Source organism: Hyperolius riggenbachi, chromosome 2 (genome assembly GCF_040937935.1).
Source record: "Hyperolius riggenbachi isolate aHypRig1 chromosome 2, aHypRig1.pri, whole genome shotgun sequence".
In the NCBI taxonomy this organism is placed as follows: Eukaryota; Metazoa; Chordata; class Amphibia; order Anura; family Hyperoliidae; genus Hyperolius; species Hyperolius riggenbachi.
In genome coordinates, this window is record NC_090647.1 from 524,544,023 (window position 1) to 524,569,868 (window position 25,846).

The 25,846-nt window shown below is 45.5% G+C and overlaps 1 protein-coding gene across 2 annotated transcripts in view; it reads right to left on the reverse strand.

Annotated features, from left to right (window-relative positions):
- Positions 1-3,725: 3,725 nt before the first annotated feature.
- LTN1 (listerin E3 ubiquitin protein ligase 1) overlaps positions 3,726-25,846 on the reverse strand; it is a 144,526-nt gene continuing 122,405 nt past the window's right edge. For both annotated transcript variants that reach the window (XM_068270596.1, XM_068270595.1), the window contains exons 27-30: positions 25,049-25,269; positions 21,701-21,895; positions 17,095-17,262; positions 3,726-6,920 (exon numbers count right to left, since the gene is read on the reverse strand). In XM_068270596.1, coding sequence (XP_068126697.1) covers positions 6,858-6,920; positions 17,095-17,262; positions 21,701-21,895; positions 25,049-25,269 — 647 coding nt within the window. In that variant the 3' untranslated portion in view covers positions 3,726-6,857. The remainder of the gene's footprint in view (positions 6,921-17,094; positions 17,263-21,700; positions 21,896-25,048; positions 25,270-25,846) is intronic.

Sequence of the window (25,846 nt, forward strand, 5' to 3'; positions counted from 1 at the left end):
CCATCTCAGAGGTAAACACAGGGAGAGGGATTCTCTGTTCAAAGCGCCTGCCAGGGGTGTTCTTATAGGATTTTCAGTGCTGCTATTGGGCAGCTCTCGCTCCCTGGCCATGCCTCCGGCCGCTCCCCCGTCTCCCCACACGCTGGATGAGAGAATGAATGAATCTCTCATCCCAGCGCCGTGACCTACAGGTTACAAAAGTGAAAGTGGGCCAGTGTGGCCCACAGGAGCAGCGTGGAGCGGCATTTTTTGCGGCTACCTGATCAGCACAGTCCCACGGATCAGGTAGCCTACTTGTTTTTTGAAACCCAACCTCGGGCTCAAAACTTTTTTTTTTTAAGTTATTTCAGGTTCCCTTTAAGTTCAAGCTTGCCCACCCAAAATGCAGCAAACGAGTCTGGTATCTGCTACTGCTCTGGCTAAGACGGTTACTTAACGTGTTCTGTGACCAATGTGTCTTCCTCGTGACATATCTGAATCGCTATTAGCTGCTGGTGGAATTTAGCAGGAAACAAATGCAGTAGCCGCTAGCAATCAAAACAGAAAACCATATAATCCCAGATTGTCCTCAAGCAACTTGCTATTAGCATTCACTGGCTTGTGCCTACCCATTTATATAACCAGCTCTACCCCACAATGCATCAGCAATGACCCAGCATCTGCTCGCTGTTCTGGATAATGTTTAATATCAATGCAACAATATCAAAAAGGGCCCTGGCAGAGCAATGCTGCCTCCCTCGCGAGACAGTCACTAATACACAGAATCTCCTGTACGGAAGTGTGCATCCAGTGGCCTTAAAGTATGCGGGGCCTGGGGCGAGTGTCATATGCGGGGCCTAGAGACACGGATATGTTGCAGATACACACACATAGATATGAAATATATATATATATATATATATACATATACATATATACACACACGCATGAAATCTCGTCTTGGGGTCCTGCCAGTGCCTCCTCCTCCTGCCTGGACTCCGAGGCTGTCCCTCCAGTCACTTGCTCTGTCATCTCCTCCTCGGTTGCCGCCGCTCACCGGTGCTGCGGTAATATGCGTCCCTCACTGTCAGTGCGACATATTACGTGCGCAGCAGTGAATGCACTAACCTGTCTTACTGGGCCTGGCTAGCTGAAGTGGGCGGCGGGCCACGGCGAGAGCAGTGCGGACGGACGTCACGTCTGACGTGCCCTTGCGGCTCCGTGGTGTGCACGGAGATCGGTCTTCTCCTTCAGTGTTCAGAACTTAGGTATGCGCGCCGCGTGGATCATTGGGCCGGCGGGGGGGCTTTCGGGGGGGGGGGGGGGGGGCTGTTAGCATACTGGCTTGGGCTGAAGCCTGGCTAAGCCCCATCGTAGCTCTGCCACTGAGTTCGGGTCTGGCTGGCTGCCACAGGCCCCTCAGAGGGTGCGGGGCCCCCTTCAGGTGCGGGGCCTGGGGCGATCGCCCCAATTGCCCCCCCCCCCCCCCCCCAAAGGCCGGCTCTGCTTACTGATGGGACGATACTGTCAGAATTTAAAGCGGAATATAACCCTGCATTTCAACTTTGCTCTAAAACATTATTTACAGCATATTATATGCAAAAAGCATTTTTTTTTTACTAGACTAGCATTGGAAGGGTTACACACAGAGGTTTAAAGTTCTGTGGAGAGATATGCAGAAGTTCAGATGGATACATTCTATTTAGTTAAATGTATCTATTGAGAAATGTTACACACTCTTTGGCTGTCCTCCTGCTCCTTCTCAGTCAGAGAGAGTGAGTCACATTCCACACTTAGATACATTTATGTAAACAAAATGTATCTATGTCAGCTTCGGATGCGTCTGCAGAAATCTCCAGGAACTTTAAAGCTCTGTGTAACCCTTCCAATGCTGGTCTAGTAAAAAAAAAACCTGCTGGATGCATATAATATACTGTAAATAATGTTTTAGAGCAAAGTTGAAATGCAGGGTTATATTCCGCTTTAAAGTGTACCCGAGGAGACATGTGACATGATGAGATAAACTTGTATGTACAGTGCAAATCATATTAAAGGGACCCTGAACAGGTTAAAACAGAATTTACACTTACCTGGGGCTTCCTCCAGTCCACCGTAGGCTGCGAGGTCCCCCGGTGTCCTCCTGGCTCCTTCCCTGGTCCCGGCTCCAGTTACAGGAAGACTTTGGCCAGAAGTCGTCAGGTCTGCTTCCCGCTGCGGACAATAGCAACATTACACCGCCAGCTATGCGTTATCACGCTGGCCCGGCATGAGAGTTCTGCTCATGCGTGGTTCATGTGTAGTACATGTGTATTTTAAATTTTAATTTTTGCCATACTGGCCCTTAAAGTAAACCTGAAGCGGAAATAAACCCATGAGATAAGGAATTGTATGTGTAGTACAGCTAAGAAATAGAACATTAGTAGCAAAGAAAAAAAAGTCTCATGTTTTCCAGGTCAGGGAGAGTTAAAAAAACAAAAAAAAAACTTCAATTATCTATGCAGAAGAACTTCCATGAGCTCTTCGACCCACTGGTTCAAATACAGTGCTGTTTTCCAAAGGTTTTACTGCTGGGAATTTCAAAGGGTCGTTATTTCTGCTTTGTTTTATAGCTTAATAGACAGAGTGTGGTTTCTAAACCGCAAATATGACAGAATGATGCTATATTATAAAAAAAAAAAAAAAAGCTATATAACTAAAAATAAAAATTAGACTCTTTTCTTTGCTACTAATGTTCTATTTGTTATCTGTACTACAAATACAATTCACTGTATCATTTTTTTTTTTGGAGAACTATCAAAGTTAATAAAAAATCTACGTAAATGCCACATATATTTTGAGTAGTAGCAATCTTTTCATTTTTTTGTGTGAAGAAATATGACATTTACAGAGAACAGTTTTCACAGTGGGCATTACTATGGAGGTTTGTGTCCAGCACATCCAGCGTACAGAAACGGTCCTCACTGGCAGTACTCCTGTGACTGGAACTAATCAGCTGCTCCTGTGTCTCTCTCTGCCTCATGCAGTGTAAAGTAAATGAAAATTACAGGCCGGAAGAGCTCTTTCTGAAATGGGGGGGGGGGGGGGGGGGGGTAAGCATGCAAAAACAGGAAATCAGATCCTTTCTCTGTAGCTGAAAAATCTCTTACCTGTTCTCATAGGATCTGTGAAAAAGCAGTATGTGTGGGCAGGACAGAAACAAACCGTAAATCATTCCTCTGAGAATTGTGGCAGAGAAGTGGAACCTATGCACATGGTACAGCCCCTGCCTTCCCCACACGACTGTTACAAAATTACAAAAGCCGATAAACAGGCTTTCACACAGGCAGTGATCAGAGACCTCTGAAAAGCTTTCTATTGTTGCTGGCTAAAAGCTCCATATGTATGTGGGGTTTACAGAATGACTGTTTCTTTGATAGTTCCTCTTTAAGTTGTAAAGATCTTTAACATTACCCCACCCACAACCTAACATTCCCACTTTACAGTGTTCATTAGTTGCTTATTAGCTAGATAATACTGGAGCCAAAATGTACCATCCAATTTGTATCGGGCACCTAAATACATCAGCATCCACTTAAATTGCAGCAAATAAACTAACGTTGGAACAGGGCCCTTCCCTCCAGATTCACGACATACCATTAAACTCATTGGCGTTCACCCAGAACGAATATTCAGTTTCCACTGATACCGCTGTGACGCGACATTTGAACACGTAAAAATTGCACAACACAAACACCAAAACACATCTATTATTTTGCATTGGGTTTTACTTAAAATAGTTTCCAAAGAAATATACGTCGAAACTTTACAAGAGGATGTTGACATTTATCGCTGTACATGGGAATTAAAGAAATCGTTAAACTTAAAAAGTTTTCTCAAATTCATCGGATAGCTGCAATACCTGTCCCTGTCTGATTTATCCAGTCTATAAAGCCTAGGTCTGATTTATCTGCTCAGTGAAATAACTGAAATAACTCTGGAGGTATAGAAGGCAGAGCAGTGCCGGGACCAGAAGACAGGGGCCTAAACCAGCGGGAAACTCGCAGCAACTGGATTCCAGTGTAATCAGGACAGGTCAGAAGAGAATGATTTCTGATTGGTTGCAGTGGGCGGATACAATGCAAATGAGGATTTGTCCCAGGGGCGTTGCTAGGATCCTAAGAGCGAACACTGCTATTCCAGCACAGGAGATTTAGGTGTAGCCGGCGCCACCATAGGCCGTAATAAGCGTTACGGCCATAGCTGCACAGTGAGTAACTTCGGCGCCATCAGAAGACGGAGCTTAAGTTACTTTTTAAACACTGCAATTCGGCCTCCAGCAGTTGCTGGAAGCCGAATTACATCATTCCCGTACTATCCATGTAGACCTAGAGGGGGAATAGTATTTAACGCCGCCGAGAACTTGTGCAGCAGCAGGATGAGCCATACCGGCTGTATCCTGCGCCCAAGTCTCCCGGCGGTGATTCCTCTCGTACACCCTAAAATATCTGGGGCACTTTTGGGCCCTCCAGCCAGAAAATGAGTGTGGCCATACACCAAATGTGAGTGTGGTTATGGGTGGAGCCAAATTTACATGAACTTAGCCTAAGTAGGCCTGCCCAGCAAAATGTTGGGTGAAGCCCCCCTCTCCAATAATACAAAAATGTAGCATATCAAATAGGCAGAGCCACTTAAACATAACTAGGCAGAGTTACCTGGCTTCTGTGCTGGCTGGTGTGGCTTTCTGCTGAGCAGGCTGGCCTGCCGCCAGGTTATCTGGCAGCTCCCCCATAGCATTCCCTGACCCTCTAGTGGCCCCCCTCCCATGCTCACATAGGCCTCCCATTCAGGCACCACTACTCCCAGCATGCCCCCCATAGAAGAACCACAGCTCCCTGTGTTCCCTCGTAAAGGCATCCCAGTGCCCAGCATGGTACCACAGCACCCAGTATGGCACCACAGCACCCAGTATGCACACATAGAGGCACCACAGCATCCAGCATAACCTTGAGTGATGCACCACAGCTCCCAGCATGCCCGCCATTGAGGCACCACAGCTGACTACGCCTGTGGGACATCCAGGGCATCCCAGAATAGATCCGGGGCACGTGCCACTGATCTTTGGGGTTAACAACTGCCCTGATTTGCCCTACTAAATAAGCCTGTAAAGTTTTAAACAGTGAGAATGTCAATTCATTGGCAGAAGTATGGAGATGATAAATCAAAAAAAAAAGTTTTAAACTGGTTTCATACTTAAAGCAAACCTGAAGCGAAAATAAACTAATGATATCATGAATTATATATGTAGTGCAGCTAAGAAATAGAACATTCGCAGCAAAGAAATGATTATAGTTTTCAAGCACAGGAAGAGTTAAAAAATCTTCACTTGTTATCGATGCAAAAGAGGTGAGCTCTCCAACCCAACCTGCTACAGTGCTGTTTTCTGAAGCGATTAAACATCAAAGGAACAGTGCAAGACAGCTGTAGATAAGGTTTTACAGTAGGGAGGTTCAAAGGGTAATTAGCTCTGCTCTGTTTTATAGTTTAAAATACAGAGTGTGGTTTGTAAATTGCAAATATGACAGTATGATAAAAAAGCTATATATCTGAAAATACAAATATGAGACTCTTTTCTTTGCTACTGATGTTGTATGAATTATCCCTACTACACATACAAATCATTACATATTATTTTTTTTTTTTGCTTCGGTGTCCCTTTAAGACCTACCCCAGACTCCACTTTTGCTGCTCCTCTGCCTCACTCCTCTTCCTAAAAGTATAACATAGTAAGAATGAATGAATGAATGAATGAATGAAGAATGAAAAATAAGCAGAAATGCCTTTTTTACAGGGATATCTGAAGTGAGAGGAATATGGAAGCTGACAGATTTATTACCTTTTATTTATTACCTTTTATACTCAGAGTACCTGATCTGCATGCTTGTTCGGGGTCCATGAATAAAAGTATAAGAGGCAGTGGATCAGCAGGACAGCCAGGCAATGTGCATTGTTTACAAATAAATATGTCATCCTCCATATGTCTCTCACCTCAAGTTCTCTTTAAATGACAAGCAGCGGGGCTCAGTGAGCGCCGAAGACTCCTTGTTGCCTTGCGCCTCTCCTTCGGCCAAGCAGAAATGATTTCTGGGAGTGGGGCGTGTGGTAGAGAGGCCACTCACCTCACTTTCCAATCGGGATGCAGAAGAGGGTGTGGCCAGTCACTCAACTCAATGATTGGTGGAAGTTGGTTGTGACTGCAGGTGGGAGGGATGTCTGAGGGGACGGGGAGTAGAGGACCCACAAAGGTACCACCTCAGTTATTGGGAGAAATAGTCAGAGAAGGAGGTAAAAGTTGATCCTAATGAGGGGTTTAACTACTCCTTTGTTTATTGTAATCATCAATACTCATATTTAAACTTAATTCTGGGAATAGGTGAAGTTATGTCCAGGTTAAACCTCACCCTTTTCATGTTGAATGACGTAAAGATATCATTTCCTGTATGTAAGATGGTAACTACATCGTCATGTCACTTTTCTCAGACTAATGGCAGAAGGTGGCACCAAACTGCGTGCTGAGAAGTTCCTGTGCTGTAGAACCCACTTGATTCTCACTACAGGTCATTAAAATCAGTGCAAATTTTAAAAGAGGGGCAAAATGTAAGAGACGGCAGAGTAATTCAGAGCATTTGTGTTGCTTGGAGCTCAAATGTCCCCCTGAGGTCAGAGGGCAACTATGCACAGTCATCATCTTCGGAACAAAGAAGTTTCCCATTTCCTGGTGGCCGAGGAATAATACCCCATGAACCGTAGCGCCCCCTGAAGTCTGTGGCATTATAACACCCAGGCTTGCACAGATCACTTGCAGGACAAGCGGACATCTCAGTGCTCGCGTCTGGCACGTTTCAGAAGAAGGTCTCCCTGCACAGGGGGCATGTGGATTTGTTGCTGGAGGTAAACCACTTGTACTGGAAGAGAGAAGCCAAGAACGAAGATATAAATTATTTACAGGATTGAAAACAGAACTCGCTGGACAACAACAGTAAATCTCCCTCTACTAAAAACACATTTCAGACATGAGGAAGGAGTACATTACTCTTGGTTAAATGGCAACAGGCCCCGGGAGCATCACCTGCGGCTCCCCTTAATTGTTCCCTTTGGCCGCTTTGACGGAATCGGCGATGACTAGCTTTTCTCCAGCAGCGACTATGTAGACCTGACAAGCTGGGATTTATGGCTTGCCCGGGATGGCTCAATGCATCTTGCCGGGGCTCCAGCTAAATAATTGCAATTGTAAACACTGGGAATGTCATGCATGGACACCTCTTGGGGATGATGGAGACCTCAGATGTTTCCACAGGAAGCTATGGAGGGCATGTGCCTCGTCATTCACCTTCTGTTCTACTTACTGATCCTGAGGGAAGACTGAAGATGTGATACTGTAGAGACAGTGGGCTCGATTTACTGAGATTCAAAAACACAAAACCTGGTTCGGCTAGAGTTGAACACAATTTGTATTAACCCTCTAAAGGGGTCGATATGGCCAACAGATAAGACCCCTCTGCGATCATATTCTGATCAGAGAAGGATCTATCTGCTCAAATACCTCCAGACACTACACACGATTCCAGCATTTACTATGGCTAAACCTAACCCCAGGCCCGGATTTACATCACAGGAGCCTATAGGCACCCTAGACTTCGCCCTCCATGAACCTACAAACCCCCGCCAAACTGCACCACAAGTGAGCTGTGGATGGATGAGTAACCTCTCATTTCCACTCTCATCAGGACTCTGCATAGAGAAGGAGGGAGACACTTGGGGAGGGGATTGAGCAGCCTTCCCATCATTAGGAGCCTGTAGGCATGCGCCTACAGTGCCTTATGGTAAATCCAGCCCTGCCTAACCCGACTCTCACACAGAACAGTCCCTCTATTGATGCCTAAGACTCCCCCTGGTGGTGCCTAACCCTAAGTCTCCCCCCGGTGGTGCCTAACCCAAAGTCCCCCCCCCCCCCCCCGGTGGTTCCTAATCCTAACCCCCCCCCTCCCCGGGGTGCATAACCCAAAGCCCCTCCCCCACCGTGATGCATAACCTTAAGACCCTCCCCAGTGTCGCCTAACCCCCCGGTGGCGCCAAACCCTAAACCCTCCTAAGCCTTTCCTCCCCCTCTACTGAAAAGCCGCGATGTGCGGCAACCAAGGTAAATTTTGCGCCTGCAGGCACCCAATTGGTGGTAATGATTTTAAATATTGGCGCCCAGGATTCCGGCATTGCACAGGTATTGCTCCACGCAAGCCCCGGCGCCCGGGATTCTATTGGTCTCCGATATTTAAAATCATTACCACTAATTGGGCGCCCGCAGGTACCAAAATGTAACTTGTTTGCCGCATATAGCGGCCATTATAAAAGCTGCAATTTGCAGCAAAGGAGGTTACTTTCCTGGACAGTCGCGGCAAATGGAGCAGGTGAGATTTAATGCAAGGGCACAGAGGGGGGGCATTTACAGGTACATTTGGGGGGACAGCTGCTGGGGGTTCATCACTGCACACCCGATTGACCACGTCGGCCAGATATTTTCCAGCATGCTCGATCCATACATTCAAATGATCTTGGCCCGAAATTGGAATCATTTGGAGACATCTGGAGGCTGCCATATGTATTTCCTGTTAAACAATGCACATTGCCTGTCTGTCCTGCTGATCCTCTGCCTCTAATACTCTTAGCCATAAAACCTGAGCAAGCATGCAGCAGATCAGATGTCTCTGACTGAAATATGACTGGATTAGCTGCATGCTTGTTTCCAGTGTGCGAGTCAGACACAACTGCAGCCAAATTGATCAGCAGGGCTGCCAAGCAACCGGTATTGGTTAAAAGGAAATAAATATGGCACCCTACATATGTTTCTTGCTTCAGGTTCATTTTGCAGGGGGACTCTGATTACAGATAGGCTCATCGGTGTGCTGCTCTGTCCAATCAGAGATTAAACGTCTAACCACAAAGTAAGCTAACCGCAATAACAACAACTGAATTTAAAGAGGAACTCTAATCACAATAATATAGTGAATACAATCGCTTATTTTTCTACAATATTCATATACAAATTTGTTTGCCCATTGTAATATATTTCCACACCCAGATTTACGTTCTAAAATGTATTACCATCTTTAGCATGGGCAGGTGTTCTCTGCAGCAAGTTTGTGCATTGAGTGTTCTAAAGCCAGTAGAAAAGGTCTCTGTTTGGGTATCGTTAAATGGACTCTGAGCAGTGCCTACAACTAATTAATTATATCCTTAAACCTACCAGCATGATGTTTGTAATTATATCCCCCTGGGTTCCTTGTGTTTCATTGCATTGTGCTAAATGGAGCTGCCGACACTGGGGAAAGTACCGTCCTGTGTAATACAATGCTGGATTCCAAAAATGCAAAAACTATGGAAAGATGCATATCATTTTGAAGCTCCCTTTCTCCTCTTTTCAATGATATATAATCCGCCGCCCTACGTCTTTGCCACGTTGAAATTGCCACGGTCGCGATTTCGATCACGAAAATAGCGAAAACTAAAAGGCGTAGGGCGGCGGTTTATATATAATTGGAAAGAGGAGAAAGAGAGCTTCAAAATGATATGCATCGTTCCATATAGTTTCTGCACTGCTCAGAGTCCCTTTAACTATGTGTCCGAGCCAAGCATCGTTATAAGTCTCTGAAAGTAAAGCCTGGTATAGTGAACCCGGTATAATAGAACTTCTGTTCTAGTAAAGTGTTTTGGCCCATGTGGTATTCTGTTAATATACAGAAAGAAGGTGGCGCTACACAACTGAACTATATGAGCAACATTCGCATAAAGAGACAGCAACAATACAGTCCGCATCTGCAGAGGGGTGACAATATGACAACTTCTTAGCTTCCTCTATCCTCCACCAGCACCCGGTAAACAGACACTCACCAGAAACAAAGACCTTCTCTCAGGTCTAAAAGCGCTTTGGGACACTCCGGGCCGTCCCCCACCACACCGATCTGCTGTGTGTCACCACCAGATGCCAGACTCCCTTTGTCTTCCCTTTCGCATTAAATGCCGATCTCCATACAGAAATGACCTCAAAGCAAATGCCTCATATAGTGTAAAACCAACGACATTTATTTGTATATAAAACAGATTTGCACTTACAAATTCCTTTCTTTAAAAGACAGCACAGAGTTTTTGATACGGGCTCTCCCCCGTCAAAAACTCTGTGCTGTCTTTTAAAGATAGGAATTAGTATGTGCAAATCTGTTTTATATACAAATAAATGTCGTTGGTTTTACACTATATGAGGCATTTGCTTTGAGGTCATTTCTGTATGGAGATCGGCATTTAATGCGAAAGGGAAGACAAAGGGAGTCTGGCATCTGGTGGTGACACACAGCAGATCGGTGTGGTGGGGGACGGCCCGGAGTGTCCCAAAGCGCTTTTAGACCTGAGAGAAGGTCTTTGTTTCTGGTGAGTGTCTGTTTACCGGGTGCTGGTGGAGGATAGAGGAAGCTAAGAAGTTGTCATATTGTCACCCCTCTGCAGATGCGGACTGTATTGTTGCTGTCTCTTTATGCGGATGTTGCTCATATAGTTCAGTTGTGTAGCGCCACCTTCTTTCTGTATATTAAGAGGTTGTAATAAGAAGGGGCTGCTCCAACTTTGTCTTGGACTCTTTTTGAATTCGGTTTAGAAGTGGTGTAGCACTAAACTCCTTATATACAAACATGTGGTATTCTGTATCCGGCTATAGTGGAAAATGGGCGGGGCACATGCGTCATTTGTCAGTTGGGAGTCCCATGAGCCGTGGGCGGGCTGGCAGACTTTTCTAGCCTGCTCACTATTCTGGGCCTGTGTGGATTACCTCAAAAGCACCAGCTGGTGAGACCTATGCTTCCTGTGTAAGCTGCCACCAGATCACTGAGGGAGGTGCCTGTCATCTGTGACTTGTTTGTGCATGGCTACGATGCTGCAGCATCATCCAGGCTGCACAGAAATGTGAACAGAGGCGCACACCATCAGTACTGTTCCTGCAATAACTGGTGAGACCTATGCTTCCTGTGTAAGCTGCCGCCAGATCACTGAGGGAGGTGCCTGTCATCTGTGACTTGTTGTGCATGGCTGCGATGCTACAGCATCATCCAGGCAGCACAGAAATGTGGACAGAGAAGCACACTATCATTACTATACCTGCATTAACTGGTGAGACCTAGGCTTCCAGTGCAAGATGTTGCGTGATTATTGCATGCAAATCCCTACATATTGAGCACTGTGCATTGTGATCTAGCTTAGACGCTACCTGTGCTCACTTGCTGAAGCATTGAAAAGAAAAAAAGACTAGCAATTATTGATTAAGATACAATACTATTAGGGTGCCTAGTTTGCATGACTGGAAGAGACTGGTAAACCAAGCCTTACCCCTCTATAAATTAACATATCAATCAAGGCATCAACCCCGTAAATTTGACAAAATCTGGTCCAAATGGGTCGACTCCTTAGACACAATCATCCCCAATCTAGATATTACTGTCTCAGTTCAAGATACTGCCTTATAGACGTCAATATACTCAGATTTATTATATACCAGGAGTTTCACGCCTGTATTCCGCTGAATCAACCTTTGTATATTGTGCTGCATGTTTTTGTATTCTTCTTGATCATACACTGATGTCAGGTTCTGTATGCATTCACTGATTAATTATGATACTGTCACCTTTGTCAATTAACTGGAACTTAACCCACTATGGTTAAACTTTTATGTTTTGTTTTTGTTTCTGTCTATGCTCCCTTTGGGAGCTGTTTGTATGTTTAAAAATTCTCAATAAAAAAATCTCTTATAAAAAAAAAAAAAAGATACAATACTATAGTATTCATAAAACAAACAGACATGTGACAGCACTCAAGGATGCACCTGAAATGCAAGCTAACAAAGGCAATGCAGAGCCCCTCTGGAACTAAATACATGCCCTGAATGGAGCTGCTGACACTGGGGAAAGTGTCGTCCTGTGTAATACAAGTAACTATGGAAAGATGCATATCATTTTAAAGCTCTCTTTCTCCTCTTTCTGGCGACACCTAAATCGTCGCTCTACGCCTTTTAGTTTTCTTTATTTTCGCGATTGAAATCGCGGCCGCGGCAATTTCAATCACGAAAATAGCGAAAACTAAAAGGCGTAGGGCGGCGGTTTATATATCATTGGAAAGAGGAGAAAGAGAGCTTTAAAATGATATGCATCTTTCCATAGTTTCTGCACTGTTCGGAGTCCCTTTAAGAGTGGGTATCCTGAATAATTTACTGCATTCTACTTATGTTGTTATGGTTCCACCAGGGCCAGATTTACAATAAGGCACTGTAGGCACATGCCTACAGGCGTCCGATGATGGAAATATGGCTCACTCTGCTCCTTGAGTGCCTCCCTCCATCCTTATGCAGAGCCCTGATCAGAATGTAAATGAGAAAATACTCACCCAGCTCTCTACATTCCACTGTAGAGATCTCCCTTCAGTTGGGGGAAACTTAATACTAAGGGTACTTCTGGCTATCCAATACTAAAGGGCACCTGAGGCTACCTATGATGGGCAAGAGAAGTAAGGGAGGAGTGACAGCTGGGACAGCCAGTACACTTGCGCTGTGGTTCAGTGGAGGTTGTAGGTTCATTTGAGGTTGAAGTCTGGAGTGCCAAGACATCTGTGCCTATAGCCTCCTGTAAGGTCAATCCGGGCCTGGGTTCAACTTTATAAAACCACTGGATGTCTACATTTCATTGATAGAAAAGGGATAACATGTTAATCCTCTGATCCAGGAAGGAGTATTTGCCATTTTCGGTGTAAAATTCATATCGGAAGATTTTGTTTGGCTTCATCTGGTTCAAAACAGTTGGCGTTTGTAAGAGGCTGAACCTGATAAGAGGCCTTTTTCCACAAGAAAATTAACTACATTATCCTCCCCCGTGAAAATCAAACAGCCATACTGGAAAGAGATGAACCAATACAACATTTAAAAAGTGAGATAAGAGATTCTAGTGCAGGAAAACTAGAATGAGTAATCTCAATGTAGACAGATGTAAGATAAGTAATGCTCTGCTGAGTGTGCAGATGTGAGAGGCAAGGAATCCCCGGCTCTGCTAAAAGCCTCATCATTTGTCTGTAGGAGGGACAGGTGAGGTTTGGACACCAGTGATGGGCTTAGAGGAGATTCCCATGTTCCTCTCAGCATGCCTGTCCTGTGAGCTCATCCCCAGCTATTATCTCTAGCAGTGATATGTCCGGCATGTGTCTCCCCCAGGAGGGGGAACTGTTTATACACATACAGCTGTCAGCAACAGCATCTATTCAGGCAATGTCAATTCAGACAGGGCAAGAATGACAAACACACATTTCACAAGGATCAATCTGCAGTCTGCAATGCAGAAGATAGGCGGTGCTGGGAGGATATACATGATGTGTGACATTTGTTCAAGCCACTTCAAGTTCTGGTGGAGTTCCAGGGCAAAGGTAGCCCGGCGTGCACATGTAAAATGGCCACGGGCAAATTTGGGGGAGGGGTGAAGCCGAAAAACAGCATAACCTTCTCCCACCGAAACTCGGGGTTATGTTAAATACTATTCCCCCTCCCAGTTGTCGCAACTTAAGAGGGATATGTAATTCGTGCACCAGCTATTGCTGGTGGGCCCGAATTACCTCTTTTTTTTGCAGTGGCTGGCTAGTGTAATGGTGAATGGCTCTGCCTCTGACACAGAAGACCTGGGTTTGAATCTTGGCTCTGCCTGTTGAGTAAACACCTATTTGGTAGGAGACCTTGGGCAAGACTCCCTAACACTGCTACTGCCTATAGAGCACGCCCAAGCGGCTGCAGCTCTGGCGCTTTGAGTTCGCCAGGAGAGAAGTGCAATATAAATGTTCTGTATCTGTTTTTTTTTTCTCATTTGAGCTCCGTCACCACTATAGCCGTAATTCTCATCACAGCTTATGGCGGCACCCAAACAACCAGTGCAGAGCTGTGCCGAAATTAGCTGATCCAGACCTGCCCCTCTCCAGCAAATTCAGCCCGCAGGACCCCCGAGCTACGCTCCCCAGGGCCCCTGCACGATTTGTGGCAGCATTGTAGCTCACCTGTCCCAGCACGCTGCTCCATCCTGCTTATGTCTTCATCCCCACCACCTGCCTCTTCTCAGTGCATGATATGCATAATGGCGTGATGGGTCATGGAGGAGAGGCAGCCAGCTGGGATGACGACGGGGAGCACAGATGGAGAAGCACTGGGACAGGTGAGTTACAATACTGCTAAAAACGGTGCAAGTGCCAAAGGGAAGTCAGAGGGAAACCTGGAGGGGTCTGGCAGCACAGGGGGCCCTGGGTAAATTACCCCCTCTGCCTTAACGGTAGTGCCAGCCCTGCTCCTCACTTCACTATTTACAAATAATTTTCACAGAGGATAAGGTGGGTCAAATGATTTTTCTGTGCTTGATAGGGGGATGAAAAACACACAGGGCTCCATATGCTTTCAACTGGATTATTTAATTCAGATATAATGCACAAAGTGTCCGAGCCTTTTTATCTGATGCAGGCAGGCCCAAATTTACTTCGCAGCAGGCCACAGGAGCAGATGTCCTGGCACCTTAGACCTCCCCCTCCATGAACCTACAAACCCCCCACCGAACTGCACAGCAAGTGTGCTGCCTGTCCCATCTGTCACTTCTCCCTTACTTCCCTTGCCCATCATAGGTAGCTACAGGTGTCACTTTTATTTAGCCAGAAGTACCCTCCATATAAAGTAGCTAGTGGCTTCACCTGAAGGGAGATCTCATCAGTGGAATGCTGAGAGCTGGAGGGAGGGAGGCACTTGGGGCGGGGAGTGAGCTGCCTCTCCATCATCAGGCGCCTCTAGGCACGTGCCTACAGTGCCTTATGGTAAATTGGGCCCTCGACAAAGGTGTAGTAACGCAAAAACGCATAATGACTCTGGATGCACGTAGGAGCTTGGAACCGCCCACCTTGCGCAAACCCGGAAGTCCCGTCTAACCACGCTGCTGGCCAAAGTACTAAGAGGAGAGCTGTACCGTGTTGGGAGAAGGCGTCCGCTCCAAAAGACTGCTGATGAGCGTGATTTTTGCCTCCATTTTGTAACTTTTTTGAACAAACTTTGTTGGATTTATGTACCATAAAGTGCTCCTGTTGTTTATTTTACACATTATTATAATAATAATAATCCAAACATGTGTATAGCACTTTTCTCCTGTTGGACTCAAAGTGCTCAAGAGCTGCAGCCACTGGGACGCGCTCAGGAGGCCACCCTGCAGTGTTAGGGAGTCTTGCCTTGAACTCCTTACTGAATAGGTGCTGACCTATTCAGATTTGAACCCTGGTCTCCCATGTCAAAGGCGGTGCCCTTACCAAGTACACTATCCAGCCACTACTATTATCCCTATCTAAATATTAAAATGGATGTGAACTTAAAAAAACGTTTGGGAACCTATCCTCGTTATAAAATCACTGTAAACAGTCACTGTGACAGATAAAGCATGTAATGCTTGTGTTCTCGGGGCAAACCATACATCAGGAATGCTCTGACTATGCAGTCTGCAGAGGGATGTTTTTCCTAGAGATCCAACACCGGCACCCAGATTAAGGCGAACAGCCGGCGGAGAAACACCTGTGATTGTTTAGGTGGCCTCCTGCTCGCAACTGCCGGCCGCTTTCCTGTAAGAAAGAACTGCGAGTTCTCTACTCAAGGGCTCCACTCAGAGAAGATTAACTAGGATATTGCTGGCTTTGGCTCAAGAGAAATTACCAGTTGTAACAAAGTGATCCTGTCTGGTGGCTCCCCCCCCCCCCCTCCTCAGCAGGAAAACACGTGGCCTGTCAGGATCAACTGCAGTCAGCACAGAGGGAAACAACACACACTGTCTCTGCTACAAATGACAGATCGTAACAGGCTGATCTTCACAGGCAGAAGACTCTGCAAAAGGGAACTAGCTTTCCAGTACAAAAGAAATAAACAGATCAAATAAAATAAACTTCCTAAGGCCCGCTTCACACGGACGTCTGGGCAGCGGTGAACGATGACCACCTGTGCTCGTTGTTTAAAGGGATACTGTAGGGGGGGTCGGGGGAAAATGAGCTGAACTTACCCGGGGCTTCTAATGGTCCCCCGCAGACATCCTGTGTTGGCGCAGCCACTCCCCAATGCTCCGGCCCCGCCTCCGGTTCACTTCTGGAATTTCTGACTTTAAAGTCAGAAAACCACTGCGCCTGCGTTGCCGTGTCCTCGCTCCCGCTGATGTCACCAGGAGTGTACTGTGCAGACACAGACCATACTGGGACTGCGCTGTACGCTCTTGATGACATCAGCGGGATCGAGGACATGGCAACGCAGGCGCAGTGGTTTTCTGACTTTAAAGTCAGAAATTCCAGAAGTGAACCGGAGGCGGGGCCGGAGCATCGGTGAGCGGCTGCACGGGCACAGGATGTCTGCGGGGGACCATTAGAAGCCCCGGGTAAGTTCAGCTCATTTTCCCCCGACCACCCTACAGTATCCCTTTAAAGGAAACATCCAAGCTCAAACAAAATCCACTTACCTGGGGCTTCCTCTATCCCCTGGCAGCCATCCTGTGCCCTCGCCGCAGCCCCGGTTCCTCCCGTTGTCCCGGCTTCCTGGTCGGCTTCTTCTGCGCTTGACGGCGCGGTTTCCGTGGTCCGCCCGACGTCATCAGCATTGTACTGTGCAGGCGCAGGTGGATTTTGTTTTTTTTTGCGAGCGTGGACCTTCCCTTTAACCACTTCGCATCCTTCCCCCTTATGGACCAGATCAGTTTTGACGTTTTAGCTATATCCCTATTTAATCAGCAATATCTTGATCCCAACTTATGAAACCTTAATGAAATATATGTTTTTTTCAAGACAAACTAGACTTTCATTGTATGGCATTTTTTGGGGGGACAGTGTTGAAGTGTCAGAAGGCCGATTCCCATAAGATTTCATGCATAAATCGATCAGGAATCAGCCTGTGGTTTATGGCAACCAAAAGATCTCACTCCAATCTCAGAGTGAGATCAGTTTCTTGGTGGATCGGCCACCAAAATCACTAGATGTATGGCTACCGTAAAAAAAGTTGATGGCCACGCCTCTTACCAGACATTCTGAGTGGAACTTCTTCTTGCAGGTGCGGCAGGCTTTCTTTGGTAGAGAATAGTTTGAGCCGTGGATGACGGAGAAACAGATCATACAGTCTTCAACGCCTTCAAACCTCTTGTCCACGTTATTCTTCCACAGAGCCAGTCCCTCCATGATGCTCCCATTCTGGGGAGAGAGCACAACACAGAATAATACAGGACCGCAAAGAAATACAAAAACCTAACTCCAGGTTCACAGGCAGGCCACTGGCTTGGTTTATGGTTTATTTTTCTGTGGCTGCCAGCGCTGGATTTAGGTGATGACGGAGGACTGGGGAAGCCCCATTTGTATTCAGAGGCTTCCCCCCACCCGAGGTAAGTATCAGATTTTTTTAAATTCAAAATGACAGATTTCCTTTAAAGCAGGGGTCCCCAACCTTTTAAGCCCGGGGCCCACTATCCCGACCAAACTTTTCTGTGGGGCCCCCCGAGGGGGGGGGGGTGGGGGTGGTAGGTGGCAGCGGCAGCCCCCTCTCTTTTCCCTGATTTTGAGTGTAGTATATAGGTGAGTACGTATGTAGGTATAGTTGCCCCAAGTATAGGTAGCTAACACAGTTGCCCCTGTATAAGGACTATAGTTGCCTCAGTATAGTTAGTTAGGTAGTATATAGTTACCCCAATATAGTTAGTACAGTTAGCCCAGTATAGCAAGTACAGTTACCACAGCATAGCTAGTACAGTTAGCCCAGTATAGCAAGTACAGTTAGCCCAGTATAGCTAGTACAGTTAGCCCAGTATAGCTAGTACAGTTAGCCCAGTGTAGCAAGTGCAGTTAGCCCAGTGTAGGAAGTACAGTTAGCCCAGTGTAGCCAGTAGTTACCCCAGTATAGCTGCCCCACTGTAGCTAGCAGAGGTGCCCTCTCCCCCCCGCGGCCGCCGCTCCTGTTACCTTATGAGCGGGCGGCCGCTTCCTTCCTTATATTCCTCCAGCCGCGGCTCTGCTCTTCGCAGTATGTTGTATTACAGCAGCGCTTTCTGCGCGGCTGCTGTAAGGAGGGAAGGAGGCGGGGTAGCGGCTTCCTGTAGCGGCGATACGCATCACCATTACCATGGGAACCGCTGTCCCGGTGTAATGTCTGATTGCGCTGCCCGGAAGCTCCCTTCCACACTGAGTAGCACGCATGCTCAGTGTGAAGTTAATGAACATGCTGGAGATAAGATACGAAATATCTCAGCTCCCACACCTCTTACACTCCCCAAATTTTCAGGGTAGGGAGGGGACCCCCCGAACGACCTCTATGCCAAATTGCAGCCCCCGAGACCCGCTGGTTCAGGAGATAAATTACAGAAACCTATTTCGGGAACCAGCGGGTCTCGGGGGCTGCAATTTGGCATATAGGTCGTTCGGGGGGTCCACTCCCTCCCCTGAAAATTTGGGGAGTGTAAGAGGTGTGGGAGCGGAGATATTTTGTATTTTATCTCCAGCAGCAACATGCAATAGGAAATGTGGCCGCACAGTCTCCTACTGCGCATGGGGGCAGCACAAATCCACAGGCAGCGTAATCAGACACAACACCGGCTCCCTTGGCTCCTTACAGTAGCCGTGCAGGAAGTGCTGCTGTAATACGACATGCTGTGAAGAGGAGAGCCGCGGCTGGAGGTATATAAGGAAGGAAGCGGCCGCCCACTCATAAGGTAACAGGAGCAGCGCCGCGGGGGGAGAGGGAGAAGCCGCAGCCCCCCAGAAATCTGCCCAAGGACCCCCAGGGGGCCGCGGCCCCCAGGTTGGGGACCCATGCTTTAAAGGACACCCGAGTTGACATGTGACAGGATGAGATAGACATGTGTATGTACAAGTGCCAAGCACACAAATAACAAGGCTGTGTTCATTGTTTTCTTTCTCTGCCTGAAGGAGTTAAACGTCAGGAATGTAAGTGACAGCTTCTGTCCGGGTCGGGACTGGGTCAGACTACAGCATAACCCTAACTGATAAGTAATTACAGCCATAAAACACTTTCCTGTCAGTAAATGGCTTCTGAGAGCAGGAACGAGATAAAAAGTCAATAGTTCACAGATTTGAGTTCCGTCATACTTCAATGAATGTGTCCTTGAGCAGAGACAATGAAGCAGTAAAAACTTAAAGTGAACCAGAGACGAAGCACCCTCATGTATTTTACCATATAGATCAGTGGGAACATTAGATAAAACCCCTACCATGCTTTCTGTTTCATTCTGCACTGCACAGCTTGTTTCTTATCAGACCTGATAAAATCCGTGACCGAGCATTCAGTCTGGCTTTGCTATAGTGACTCAGCTATAATGATTCCTGAGCAGAGCCAGCAGGGGGCAGCCTTGGACTTGAAAAGACATGAGAGAACACAGACTGAGCTATGAACATTCCTGAGCAAAGCAAGACTTAATGTTGAGTCGGGGATTTTATCAGGGCGGATTAGAAGCAAGCTGTGCAGTGCAGAATGAAACAGAAAGCAAGTTAGGTGTTTTCTCTAATGTTCCCACTGATATATATGGTAAAATACATAATGGTGCTTCGTCTCTGGTTCCCTTTAAAAACTAGATTTAAATATAAAGTAAAACTGTGGGATATCTAAAAAAAAGTCATTTTTAGGAGAAGAAGGACAGATACAATTGTTTTTCTCATCCGTTTATTTTTACCTCGGATGTCCTTTAAGGGATGAGAACTACATAATTAGCGTTTACCTTTTTGTGAGTTAAAAAAAAAACCACCAAAGCTTTGTAAAAGTAATACCTTTTAATGCCTAACTGATAAAGTTTAGTTATGAAAGCTTTCAAGGAACTAGTCCACTTTTTCAGGCATATTGCCAGATGTTAACTGAAGTAATTTAAAATATATGCGGTACATTATGGTATCTTGCATGACGATACCAGCAAAAGAATTTCTGTACAGCATTTGCCAATAAAATTCTGTAGATTAAAAAAAAAAAAAAAAAAAAAAAAACGAATTTACTTTTTTACCTAATTACCTTTTGAAGGCTAAATGATAAAGTAATGCAAACTTTCCGGGAACAAGCCTGAAAAAGGGAACTGGTTCCCTGAAAGCTTGCATAACTAAACTTTATCTGTTAGCCATGAAAAAGCTAAAGACGGCCATACATCTCTTGACTTGGTGGCCAATTGACGATCCGATTAGATAATCATTATCGAATTGGATGAAAATCGGTGCCACCAAGAGCATGCCTGATTGACGATGCAACAAATTTTGAGGTGAAATTAGTCACATGTATTGATCGGACATGCTGCATGGTCGATTAGGTGCGCGGCCGTAACAGCGAGCGATATCGGGACAAGCGACTAACGCAACAAAACCACCGGCACTGTTCCCCCAGTGTATAAATGTACCCCTCCTGGGTGTGTATTTATACATTACATGTCCTGTGTCACCCACCATGCCGTGCCCAGCCGTCTTTGGAACCCCCCCCCCCACTCACGCCCACTATTAGCGGTATACACGCCGCCAGGGAAAATGGCACGTGAAGTTACCTACGTGCTACATACTATGCGCCGGCGACATTATACCACTAATGGATGTGCGGGGGGCTCCGAAGATGGATGGGCAACACGCAGTGGGCGACACAGGACAGGTAATGTATAAATGCACACGGGGGTGCATTTATACACTAGGAGGCAGTGGTGAGACAGCAGACTCGGGCCTGTGATGTATGGGCAGCTGACAGATCTCTATCTAATTAGATTCGATCAGAGAGAAGTTTTTCTCTTGGTCGAATCTCCCCAGCATCGCTAGATGAATGGGCACCTTAAAGAAAACCTGTACTGAAGAAAAGTTCCCCTGGGGGGTACTCACCTCAGTAGGGGGAAGCCTTTGGACCCTATTGAGGCTTCCCCCATCCTCCTGTGTCCCACAGCGGTCTTCGCTGCAGCCCCCGGAATGCACAGGCGACAAATCCGACAGCCTGTTTAATATTTACCTTTCCAGGCTTCAGCGGGGGCGCGGTTGCAACTCTTCTGACGGCGATAGGCGAAAATAGCCAATCTCCGTCATGTCTACTCTACTGCGCAGGCGCAGGAGACCTGCGCCTGCGCAGTAGAGCGGTTTGACAGAGATCGGCTATTTTCGCCTATCTCCGTGGGAAGAGCGGATACTGCACCTGCGCTGGAGCCCGAGAGAGAAATATTTACATCGCCGCCACTCCGGGAGGATTTTCGCCGCCGCCGTGGGACCGAGGAGGACGGGGGAAGCCTCAATAGGATCCGGAAGCTTCCCCCACCTGAGGTGAGTACCCCCCAGGGGAGTTTTTTTCATTACAGATTTTCTTTAATACTTTTACAAAATCTTGTAATCTAGTTTTTTTTTGGCTGGTACATGGCACAGAAATTCTTTTGCTGCTACCTTTCTGTGAAAAATTGCAGTAGAAAATTACTTTTGTATTCCCGTGATATGTCTCGGAGGATGGGATATAAATAAGTACTGTATTAAAATGTAAGGGACATTATTAACGTGATTTTATTTCCATATTCAGCTATGAAGATTTCATTTTGTTGCGGAAGGGGATGGGTTTGTTTGTTTTTTTATGCTTGAATTTGGAATTTAATTTAGATTTCTCACATATGGAACTTCTAGTACCTACCTGGTGTGTGAGGTAAGTATTCAGCTGCAGCATCCAGTTCCGCCATTGCTGCACAGCCACGCCTACCCGCCGGCCACTTTCCACCACGATGGAGCCCAGGGGATAGTTCTGTGGAAGCTGGATAATGAGTTCTATACAGATGTCATCGACAGAATAGGTGGCTATTACTTCCCGAGTAGTAGGCCGGGCCTTCACCTAGGCAGACACACCAGCAGTCCATTGTTACAATAATGCTGCATACACACTTGAGATAAAAGTCTCTGGAAAAGGCAAGATCACAGACCAATTTTACCCCATTCCATGTAGTATGAGAGCCATACTCTACACAGTCTATTCTATGGAGCTGCACTCCCCATCAGATAAAATCTTTGCAAGATGCTGCACACAAAGATGCCCTTACACATTCAAAAGATCATTATCTGCAAAAGATCTCTTCCTGCAATAGATCCATTCCTGCAAAATGCATGCATAGTCTATGAGATCTGCAGATCCTCATACACACCTTGTTTAACAGACTTCATCTGCATATCTGGCAATCATCTGCAGATCTGAAAATCCATCCTGGTGGATCTGATCTGCAGATGATATGCAGATGATTGCCTGCTAAACAAGGTGTGTATGATGATCTGCAGATCTCATAGACTATGAATGCATTTTGAAGGAATGGATCTATTGCAGGAAGAGATCTTTTGCAGATAATGATCTTTTGAATGTGTACGGGCATCTTTGTGTGCAGCATCTTGCAAAGATTTTATCTGATGGGGAGTGCAGCTCCATAGAATAGACTGTGAAGGTATGGCTCTCATACTACATGGAATGGGGTATAATTGGTCTGTGATCTTGCCTTTTCCAGAGACTTTTATCTCAAGTGTGTATGCAGCATAACATCAGTGATAAGGAGATGCGTAAAGAAGACCTGAACTCTTGCACAGGACAGAAGGAAAACAGAAAAATGCACCCTGTATGTATTTAGAGCGTTAAGCCTAATTCCCCTCATCTGTGCCTAATCGCAAGTGTAATTTGATCTCACAGCTGGCTGCCTAGGCAGAGCAGCTAATTTGTAAGCACAGGATGTTAACCCTGTCTGCTTCCATGGAATTTGTATCAGCTGTAACAAATATATATTTTTCTTTAAATGTTACTCTGCTGTTGCTCATCTTTTTGAGCAGAGAGGAAGTTCAGAGTTCAGGTCGCTTTAAAAGTAATATAAAGATAAAATAAAAAAGCACTGGTAAAAATGCTAACCATTAAAGAAAAAAGGGCAATAGTATTTTTCAGAAGGAATAATTCTTAAGCCCAATCTACACGATACGATTCTTTGTGCGATTCGAATTACGATTCTATTTACGATCTGATTAAATCCGACATGTCCGATCGGGATTCGATTCAGTTCGATTTGCCATTGTTTTGCAATGTCAAATCGAATTGAATCGAATCCTGATCGGACATGCCGAAATTAATCAGATCGTAAATAGAATCGTAATTGAATCGTACAAAGAATCGCATTGTGTAGATTGGGCTTTAAAAGTGATAAATAATAATAAACAATCTTGATTGTACAATCTTATGAAATCTATGCAGTATACGTTGGATGGGTACTTACTGTAGTCTCTCAAATTACATAGAAGTGGTAAGATTGTACAATCAAGATTGCATCATTGGTGGGCACCTTTATGCTGGGAATACACCATGAGTTTTTTCAGCAGATAGATGGCTCGATAGATAATTTCCGACAGGTCCGATCTGATTTCGATCATCTTTTTCTGATCGATTTTCTCATAGAATTGAATGAAAATTGATCAGAAAATCGATCGGAAAGTAAATCTGCCAAGAAAACTCATTGTGTATTCCCAGGCATTAGACAGACTACAAAACTGTCCTGGTGATTACAGTATATTTCTCCACAACTTAGCTGGGAACCCTGCAAGATAAGTTGCTCCCAAATTTTTGAGATGAGAAAGAGGGACACTTAAAGAGACACTGAAGCGAAAAAAAAATGATGATATTATGATTTGTATGTGTAGTACAGCTAAGAAAAAAAAACATTAAGATCAGATACATCAGTCTAGGGCTGGTTCACACGGGCGTCTGCTGAGCTTTTGCTAGGCATTGCGTTCAAACGCCAGCGTTTAAACGCCAGCGTTTAAAAGCTAGCTTTTGAAAGCTTTTGAAAAGCGTTCAAGGCTAGCAGTTCTGGTCTCTGCTATGGTTTCCTCGCGTTTACTGCCTCTGAAAGCAGCATGTTGCTTTTGAGACTAGACGCAACGCTGGGATCTACTGCCAGGCTTTCATGAAAGCCTGCAAAAGCCAGCTCTAAACGCTCCCATTCACTTGCATGGGATGGCAGTAGATCCCAAAAAACGCTGCGTCTGAAACGCTGCGTTAAACGCCACAAAAACGCCCGTCTGAACCAGCCCTAATTGTTTCCAGTACAGGAAGAGTTGAGAAACTCCAGTTGTTATCTCTATGCAAAAAAGCTATTAAGCTCTCCGACCAACTTGGTCCTGGAGAGGGCTGTTATCTGACTTTTATTATCTCAACTGTAATTGAACTGTTTACTTTTCCTCAGCTAGAGGAGAGTTCATTACTTCACAGACTGCTCTGAAAGACTCATTTTGAATGCTGAGTGTTGTGTAATCTGCACATATTATAGAATGATGCAATGTTAGAAAAAACACTATATACCTGAAAATAAAAATATGAGAATATTTTCTTTGCTGCTAATCTTCTAGTAATTATTCATAGTACACAACCAATTCATTATATCATATATTTTTTTTCGCTTCAGTGTCTCTTTAAGACATGCCTCTAATGACACCCATGCCACACCCCTAGTCATGCATACTGCTAAAAATTCATAAGCAAAAGATGCCATTTTAGAATTCAAGCCACACTGGTCCTTTCTATCATCAATATAAAAGAAGAAATGTATCAATTTAAAGAATGGGAATTTTTGGAGCAAATTACACACATTCAGTAGAAAAACACATATACTTCGATAGATCAGTCCTGAAAGAGGGACAAATAAGAGTGAAAGAGGGAAAGGGTTCCCAAAGAGGCACTTGTCCCTCTAAAAAAGGGACAGTTGGGTGCTATGAAAATATCAGGGCTGTGACGTCGGTACAAAAATCATCCAACTCATCAGTTTATGAAATCACCGACTCCTAATCCACAGCTGTTGCGTAGCTATGGAGTGGGTACAAATATCATCCGGCTCCAACTTCGACACCTCAGTTTATGAAACCTCCGACTCCAGGTACCCAAAAATAGCTCTAACTCCTGGACTCCGACTCCACAACCCTGGAAAATATGACAGGATGTTTCATTGTCACACAGTGATAGACTTACTGTCATGCCATCAAAGACTTGAGTGCTGGATTGTACGGACAATATCTCCTGGGAGGAGAGCACTCCACTGACATATCTGGTGGTGAACTTGTCCACTACGCTGAAGATCCGCTTCTCACAACCGTTCCACCATAGCCTGACCATAGCAGGCAAGTCTTTCAGTGTGATGTGATAAACGCTGCACGCCAGATGGGGGATCTCATACTGCAGAGTGGAGGAGCCTGGGAAGGGAGGAAGCACAAATCAGAAATGTACCTGTGATGGTAATGGAGGCACTAATGGAGATATCCCGTCTACACAGAATGCAAAGCAGTAACTTCAAGAGGAACTTAAACCAAAGGTTGAACTTCATCCCTATCAGTAGCGGATATCCCCATTTCCACAAGAAATCTTTACCTTTTCTCAAATAGATCATCAGAGGGGTCTGTGTCGCAGATATTGTGATGAAACTCCTCCCACAATGCGATGTCATGACCATGGCCCTGACAGTTTCCTTTCTGTGAACCTTTATGCACTGAAGGAAATAACAGCTGTTTCTAACACCCTAGCAACCAGAATTTCCCTCTGTACATATGCATATCTACAGTATAAAAAACAACCTTTTAACCGATTACATTAAGGTGGCCACTAACGGTCCAATTTCGAGTGAAAAATCGTTTGAGCAATCAGAATTTCTGTTCGGATTGGTTGTAAATAATCTCAGTTGATGGGCACAATCGATTCCAAAAATGTCGTCCGATTGGATTTTCATCAAACCAAAATTTGGATTTTCCTGTTGGTTGTGATAGATAGGAAGCA